At 33.5% G+C, this 9150-nt stretch overlaps 1 protein-coding gene across 7 annotated transcripts in view; it reads left to right on the top strand.

Annotated features, from left to right (window-relative positions):
• The window catches only part of LOC111085811, a 105481-nt gene that overhangs the window by 87881 nt on the left and 8450 nt on the right, over positions 1–9150 (top strand). For 2 of the 7 annotated variants that reach the window (XR_002610596.1, XM_022386114.1), the window contains exons 4-6: positions 342–397; positions 678–768; positions 969–1197. Coding sequence is in view for 4 of the 7 variants with exons in the window: in XM_022386114.1 (XP_022241822.1) it covers positions 342–397; positions 678–739 (118 nt within the window). In the remaining 3 variants the exon portion in view is untranslated. Of the gene's footprint in view, positions 1–341; positions 398–677; positions 858–968; positions 1198–9150 lie in introns of those variants that run through there. The other 5 variants (XR_002610597.1, XM_022386115.1, XR_002610595.1 and 2 more) reach the window with 3 other exon arrangements.

A 9150-nucleotide genomic window follows, 5' to 3' on the forward strand; every position in this document is an offset into this window, starting at 1 on the left:
ATTGTGTAGGTCACTGGTTAGGCCACATTTGGAATATTGTGTTCAGTCTTGGGGCTCTTTGCCTTAAGAAGGACATTGAATTGTTGGAAAGGGGTTTAGAGATTACTAGAATGGTGCCTGGGGTGGAGGGGTTGTCATACAATGAGAGGCTGAAATCTCTCAAATTGTTTTCTCTTGAAAAAAGAAGAGCTAGGGGAATCTGATTAAGGTGTTTAAGATTGGAAAGGAAATTGATAGTGTTGATGTATCATCTTTTTTCATATTTAACAATGATAATACAAATTTAAAATTTGGTAAGGTAGGAGTCATATTCAGCTAAAACAGTTTTATTTTTCTAACAGGGTGGTTGGCCTTTGGAATGGGTTGCCTTCAGATGTTGTAGAGGTTGTAAATTTAGGTGAGTTTAAGAAAAAGCTTGATAAGTATATGAATGAAAAGGGCTGGATTTAAATTTTTTTATTATTTTTAATCGTTTTACTATGGTTTTGAGGATGGAACAACCGAGATGGACCAATAGGTCCCATGTTGCCCCAAAATATTGTTATATATTATTATGTTATATAATTTTCATACATTTTTTTTAATGAATGATTCTTGTATTTAGTTTATATTTTCATCAACAGTGATTCATGCAAAGTATAAAGTTTCAAATTTATGTTTTGTGGTTTTTGAAAAAGAGACAAAGATGGCTAATGCAGTCCATCAGGAGAATATGATCAAAAAGGTCAGCCAGGACTAACTGGAGGGAATGGTATACCAGAGGTTAAGGTAATTAATGGTTAAATATGCTATTACATATTGAAGAAGTCAAAAGGTTCTTGCAATGAGTATTCCATTTTCTTCTCAGATCATTTATGTAAAATTATTCTCCATTTTTTAAGCCTTATATATAAAGTGATTTTTTTTTCTTAGATAAATAATTTTTCATTTCTTAGAATATTGATTTAAGGTAATTTTCCTTCAATCAGAATATATAAATGATTCCACCATTGTATTGCTGGGAAAAAAAGGATATTTTTCTCTTATGCGGGTGCAGAAGGAAGAGGTTACCCACTTTGGTCTCATTGTCTTATTTGGAAAGTTTCAGGCCTAACTTGTTTATTGAGTGTCAAGGCCATGTTCTGTAACTACTTTACTGCACCCTACAGTTTCTGGCTGGCAACCATTTGAAAGAATGTAGATTTTAAAGTTCCAGTATCTCAGACTCCTAAAGCTGCAAACCTTCACTCCAGAATATCCAGGTGTAACGTTTGTATCCAGAAAGTTACAAAAGAAATAACAAAATACATTTTCATTCTACTATTAATTTAATAGTTGAACACAATTTTTAATTGTTACCTGTCAGATTATTATTTTTTAAATGCTAAAATTGTCATTCAGTAATTGCTCTTGACAAGAACTTATACCTAGATATTGAATTTTTTATTCTAGATACCAAAGAATCCTGGTTTATACACACGCATATATATATATATATGTTTCTAAGTGATATGTGTTTTATGTAAATGAATTTCTGGTCACTTGGCTTAATAAAGTGTGTTATATCCATTTTTACATCAACTGTGAGTGAGATCAAATCTAAGACCTCTCCCACACGAATGAAGATGTACTTTAGTAACTGACCCAGAGGATTAACCCACTAGTTACTGCCTTACTAGCAGACACATTTTAACAATTAACACAGATTACTACAGATTTATATTCTAACTCTGAATAATTGATATTGATTTGAAACTTTTGAATCAGTTTAGTGGAATTTATATGTTCACTTAAAACTTCATGATTTATACTGTGCATTACTATGTTGAATTTCAAGCAATTCTATTAAAAAGATTTTCTGGTTTTGAATTTATTTCTTTTGAAATTTTTCACTTAAATTCTATAAAGTCTTAGGAAACTGAATATTATTTTTTAATTTTTGTTTGAAAAAACGCATACTTTGTTACTTGTGTTAGGTTTGACTATGTATGATTACTTAGTAATTTATGACAGTGTCGTCTTAACATAATTTCTGTTATCATTTTTGTAAAAATATCAAATTAGATTATTTTGATATTGTTATTTTCGAGCAACATTTTTGAGAAATATAGAATCCAATATTGACATCCTTGTTGTTTATAATTAAGGTTTTGGTCACTAGATGGCAAATCAAGTTTTAATGAGAGCATTTGTTCCCTAAAAAATAATCGAATGACCAATACATTATGTGTGTAATCATAGGCAATTAGATATTTTAACTTGCATATTTTTAAAGATGTTAATTAAATATTTTAGTAAAAACTAACTTTTAACACAGGTACTTAATCGTGTAAAATGTAATAAGCATTTAGGTAAATATTTTGTTTGGTTTGAATTTCGCACTAGCCGTCCCTAATTTGGCACCACACACTGCCAACTCTTGGGCTATTCTTTTACCAGCGAATATTTGGATGGACCGTCACATTATAACGCTCCGACGGCTGAAAGGGGCGAGTATGTTTGGTGCGATGGGGATTCGAACCCGCTGGTTGCGACTCGAGCTCCTTAACCACCTGAATCTTTTGAGATTAATTTGAAACTAAATAATTTTGAAAAGTTAAAGAAGTTTTGTGGTTTTGCATACATAGAAAGCAAAACCTTTAAAAGAACAAGCGCAAAGCTAAGAAAATATTGTTCGATTAAGCCTATTTTTTAAGCATCATGGGGAAAAATTTTTGAGGACTTTTGCAGTTTCACGTTTACTTTTTTGGGTTATGACAGTTACAAAGGTAAGTGTCGGGGTACTGAGAATGGGGAGAGGAAGGAGGGCTTGAAAAAGTTACTAAGTTGTACAATTACTTTATTAGGCTTGCGTCTATGGATTTAATCTTTAAGCATGGTTTGTATTTAGTTTAGGAATTTTTCCTGATATTAATCTGGAGTTGTCCTTTTTTTATCTTTGTGACTTATAAATGCTTACGAGATTTCAAAACTATAATATGTATACACTGCGATTACTATTATGTTTTCGTAAAATTTTAAATTTTAGCCATTGTCTTAGTTAATGGATGTTCTCTTCTTCACAGTCTTAGTCTAATGAAGAGAAACAGTGTAATTTCTTTACTTCCTAGACGTTTCACCGTACAGCTTTATCAAGGTGTAAGATGTTGCGCTGTAATGTTTGTCTGTTGGTAAGACTGGGTTTGTGTTCAGTAGGATATCTATCTCTTGATAAAGCCATAAGGTGAAACATTGAGGAAAAGGAAATTTCACTGGATACTGGTTATTTATCTTAATTAAACGTGTTGTGCACTACGCTACTTGATTTCTGCAGTCTTAATCTAGTCTAAGAGTGATGGTCAAATCCTACTAGTCAGTCTGACAAGAGTATTGTTACGTATCTGCTTGTTTGGTAATTTCCCGTATAAATTCTTTCCGAGAAACTTCAGCAGTACAAGTCCTTTCTTAATTAAAACTAGTTTATTCTTTCTCCATACAACTTTGTAATACGCAGAATTTCCACAGTCACTTTAACTTAACTACTTTTATAAACACACGCTATAACTCACAGTGATTCACACACTTTACTTATGGTGCCTACTGTTCACTTGACTCAATTATCTCTATCTTCAATCTGTCTGCCTTTATATACTAAAAAAGAGGGCGTCTAGCAAATACTGGGATATTCGTGAGGTTGCCCGATAAGTCACGATCCTTCTAGAAACTCCAGCGCGCATGCTCCCAGAGTCGCGTGACTTCCCCTGTCGTAACAGTATCCAAGTGAGTGGTGTTGACCATCTGCTTTTCCTCTGAGCTCTAGTCTATCACTTCAAAATTAGGGACGACTAGCGCGAAATTGAATGAACAAACATATCTTTTATCATAATAATACTCAGGTTTGTCTGTCCTGAGAATTAGTGCGCACTTTACTTCAACAGATGTAAACGAAAAGCGGATGTAAACATATTTTGGTAGACATTTTGTACAACAACGTATTAAGCGCTTATAAAACTTTTTAAAAAAGGTCAAACGTTAGGTCGTAGAATAACATTATAAGTGTATTTATTGGTAGTATTAAGTACGGTAAAGTTTAGCCTTAACCCAACTAAAGCAAAATACGTCCGCAAGTTATAGTGTTAATTTTCTTTTCTTTTCGAATATAGGCCGTATTTTGAAATGGCTTAATTAACGTTAGGCGTAAGACAAGTGATCCTATAGATTTTGGCGTCTGCGATTAGAATTCTTTTCGATTATTCTAGAAATCTTGTGTGTAAATAAGTACTGTTACAATAAATATGCCAATCTGACCGCAAATATTTTGCGGGTCTCTGCTAGTTTGAAATATCACTGTGTGAGCATGAAAATATAACGTCATGAAACTTCTTAGCCTTCGAACACTTTTTGAGAAAAACAAAACGCAAGAGTTCAATGTATCTACAACCTACAAAGTTAAATAAAATATAAATCCACTGTTATATTCAAGGAGCTTAAAGGGTACTAATGCCTAAAATGAAGTGTTTTCCAAAAATTATTTTTATAAAATATATCTTTAATAATAAAAAATGCCCTATATGTACCACAAGGTGCATTCAATTAAATATAAGTTATAGCTTTTAGTTTGTTTTAGGGCAAAGCCACATTGGTCTATCTGCAGTCTCTACCGCGCGGAATTGAATCGCAGGTTTTAGCGTTGTAAACTCTCCACTATTCCACCAGGGAACAAAGAATTGTAGAATATTGTTTTGTTTTATCTTTGAAATAAAATATAATACACAATTAATACAGTCTTTTTTCTAATCCTGCCTTTGGTGCTGTTATCCTGAAACATAACATATATAGTTTTAATTTTATGAATTTTGCAATTTACCTCAGGTTCTGATTTTAGACGGCAAGAAACGTGGCCTTGAGGCTTGTTGTGTCTGTAGTTGATGCCAGTCTAGATTGTCTCTGTATTTTCATTGGTTTGTTGGACCACCTGAAACTGTCCTTACGTGGCTACCTATCCGCCAGTTACATGCGAAGATAGAAGTGTCGCAAACTAAGTTTGTTTGTGATTGGCTTGTTACCAGAGTGTGCATCACTTCATAGTTTAGTTTTCGTTTTGAAATCTGCCCCAGTTTAACTTTAAAGGCGACTATTTGACCTGGAAAGTGACGCAGCAATTTCTTTTTCATTTATACGATCGTGCCAACAAGGTTTTATTGTTTTCACTTCTAAATTTCAGATATCTGTAGTTTCAAGAAATCAATTTCCTTAAACCATCTTTGATAGGTTGTTTAGGCAGAGTATTCATAATGAATCTAAGTTTCAAATGGACAGCAACTGCCTCTTGTAGAAACCTACAAATGTCGAGGACGACGTTTCGAAAGTCTTCCGCCTGAAGACAAAACTTAGATTCCTTAGTCCAGTTTCTGTTTTTATTTAGGTTCGCAACTTATTTTTTCTACACTGAAGTGACTTGGTTAACTTGCGGTATCTGTATATTATTTATTTATTTTATTTTTTGCTGAAATGGAACTCTCGGTAGCATATCATACATGATGTTTTTGTTAGTTGTGTTTTTCCTCCATAAATAGTTCTAAGTGTGGCCTAGTGGTTAACGTATCAGACTAGAGATCCGAGAGTCTCGCATTCGAAACGTGATGTTCTCAAACATACTCAGAATTTTCGGCTATGTGTTTATTATAAGAGGGACAGTCAGTAGGGCTATTCGATCAAAAATGTCCATTTTAGGTGGCTGGTTATCTTTTCTTTGGTTTCCATTTGAAAGTGAGGGATGGCTATGCCTGAACTATAGGTGTCTCTGACCTAGCCGCTTAGTCCACTGTGTTTATAAGATGTAAGTCAGGTGAACAAATAAACAAACCTATATGAATTATTTCATAAAAAGGTATAAAACAAGCAATGCATGATGTTTTTCGATTTACTGTCAAATTCGAAACTTATTTAAAACAGAAACTTTCATACAATCCAAAATCTGTTTTTCTTCTCTGATACATAATTTCTTGGTAAGTTTGTAAGAAACAAAAACTTCAATACTTGATACTTATTCTTGGTAATATTATAATAACTGTAACTTTTCAGTTTGTGAGTTCATTTTCTCAGATTTGGTCATTACAAGTCTTGATTTCCAAACGTACATTAATTTTAAAGATCAAACCACACTATTTCTTTGTTCAACAGAGTTCTGAAAATTTCATTCCGACATTAACACTTATACCTGCATTTAACACGTGTGTTTTTTTTTATTAGATAAAATATTGCTTGCCTTACTAGAATCATTGTCAGTTATTTGCTACTAAACTGTTACCAGTTCTACGTTATGTCTTCAACGCTTCCTCATAGCAGCAGCCTTAGAATAGTAATAAATTAATTCTATACACAAGTACAAGTAGTAGAGTTAGAAGACAAAATCAACAGTCAATGTTAATTTAATTTCTCCTGCCCTGTTATTGTAACATAAACGTTTCTGTTTAGGACCTTTGAATCCCAAAACAGACAAGAAATTGTGAATTACAGAATAAAGATTCTTCCTAGTTAACAGTACATGCTCGTTTTTCTTGACTAACATTCTTTGCTCTTTCTGAAGATAAAGCTTTTGACGTCTTGATCCTTGAAGCTTATTAAGAATTCGTTGAACTGAGACTGATTGTTTCTGTAATTAATATTTGCGTGTGCGTGGAAGAGTTTGTTGCTAAGCGCAAATATTCATAATAGGCTTATCTGTACTGTGCTCACTAGGATATCGAAACCCTGATTTTAGTGTTATAACCTTCAGACTTACCACTGAGCCAGTGGAATACATGTGGAAGAGATTTACTTGATGAACTTGGGGACAGATAATTTATAATTTTTTTTTAGTTATTGCCGTAGCAAGCATTTTTTTGAGTGGTTAGGCCATTGCCACATTTCCATTTCTAGGGGAGTCTTGGGGCATGTCAACCAGAAAAATTTAATGATATGAGATTTAATTTTAAGTACAAATACTGCATACACACAACATAAGGTACTGAATTAAAAGAAGCAAGTTTTAATACATACTTTGTAGCTATACATGCCATAAAAAAGTGGTCAGGTCATGGCCTGATTGGCCTTATCGCTTCCTACGACCCTGTTAACAATCATTTGACAATGAAGTTACAAGCACGCTATGCTGCTTGAAGAATTCATACTGAGTTTGGACTAACGTTGACATTTCCAGTAAAATATATCAAGTGTATGCTCTAATAGATGAGAGAGAAAAAACACTACGTGTTCCCATATACAAAACTCTATGTGTGTATACTCTCTTATAAAATAACTATTATATCGAATTTAGTGCGTCAAACAGTTATTCCTTGCCTTTTTCCGAAATAATTTGTTTCTTTGTATTTTGCTGTGAAATGGTTGCCAATAATTCTAAGCATTATTACGTCATTTTACTCCAATATTGGCATTTTATTAGCAGAGAAGAATGAAGTCCCACTATTCATTCTTGACAATTACGAGAAAAAATATGTACTAGAAAGGCTTAGTTGGGATAAAACGTTTATTGAGGAATTTTTACAAAGTAACACAGAAAAAATTATATCAACAATTTTTTCAGTACAATTCAGTCAGGGAAAATCAATTAGTTTTCAAATCCCAGTATCTAATGAAGTAATTAAACCACATATTATACGAATTTTAAAAGGTGAACTTCCTGACGGTCAACTGGGAATACACATTGGGACATATGAAAAGATAACACTTACTTGACGTATCTTAAAATAGATTATTTTGATCTTTGTATCAATGTGTTCGACAACAAATATGACAAGCCTATTGACACAACTTACAAATAGCCTATTTTGATTTTTGTATCAATGTGTTCGACAACAAACATGACAAGCCTATTGACACAACTTAAAATAGCCTATTTTGATTGTTGTATCAATGTGTTCGACAACAAATATGACAAGCCTATTGACACAACTTAAAATAGTCTATTTTGATCTTTGTATCAATGTGTTCGACAACAAACACGACAAGCCTATTGACACAACTTCAAATAGCCTATTTTGATCTTTGTATCAATGTGTTCGACAACAAATATGACAAGCCTATTGACACAACTTAAAATAGCCTATTTTGATCTCGTTACAACTTAAAATGACTTGTGCATATGTATGTGTATATATATATATAATCGTGACAGGTATTTAGTTTTGGAAAAAAGAAACTTTTTCAACTGGGGTGTTTGGGGACATTAATATCCCCCTTCGCCTCACTGTGACGATTACGTTTGTTTATCTGAAGTGTACTTTTATTAATTGTTTTAATATGGGAGTTTCAGATTAAATATCGCGTGGGCTTGGATTTTTGAAGCTTAGAAATGTTTTAAGATTTTAATCATTAATGTTGAAGAACAATTGGCGGCAGGCAAAGATGGCAGAAAGAAGAAGGCCCTGGTTTACATCCCGCATTCCGACAATTATCGACAAAGCATTAGGGCTCTTGAAAATGGCTTATTTTGATCATTGTATCAATGTGTTCGATAACAAGTGTGAAAAGTCAATGGACACAACTTAAAATGGCTTATTTTGATCATTGTATCAATGTGTTCGATAACAAGTGTGAAAAGCCTATTGACACAACTTAAAATAGCTTATTTTGATCTCGTTACAAACGTGTTCGATAAGCATGATCGGTATCTGGAAGTAGAAGGAAAATAGCACATTTTATTGCTCTATGTATTTGACCAGGCTCGGATTATCCAATGTACACTTGCACAAAATCCCTGGTTCAGAGAGAGTTCCTGACCACCGGGGGATGGGGTGTGGAACTTCAACGAAATTCGAGAGGTAGTTATATATGATAATCAGAACCACCCAACATTAACAATGCACATAAAATGCTTTATCAGTCCATCTATTAGTTCAACGTGGCAGGGTACAAGGATAATGTTATACAGTATTAGAGTACGAGCATATAATCTTTGCACTGTTAGTGGTGCTTGTGTGTTTTCTGCTGATAAAGATTTACAATTTCATCATTATGAAGGGAGATGTTCTGATATTTATAGTTGTATATCGCATGTTTAAAGAAAAAGAGGGAAACTCTTCCGTAGTGTACAAGGCTTCAAATGTCTTAGGCCCAGCATAGCCAGGTGGTTAAGGCGCTCGACTCGCAATCTGAGGGTCGCGAGTTCGAATCCCCGTCACACCAAACATG

Source organism: Limulus polyphemus, unplaced genomic scaffold, assembly GCF_000517525.1.
Source record: "Limulus polyphemus unplaced genomic scaffold, Limulus_polyphemus-2.1.2 Scaffold634, whole genome shotgun sequence".
In the NCBI taxonomy this organism is placed as follows: Eukaryota; Metazoa; Arthropoda; class Merostomata; order Xiphosura; family Limulidae; genus Limulus; species Limulus polyphemus.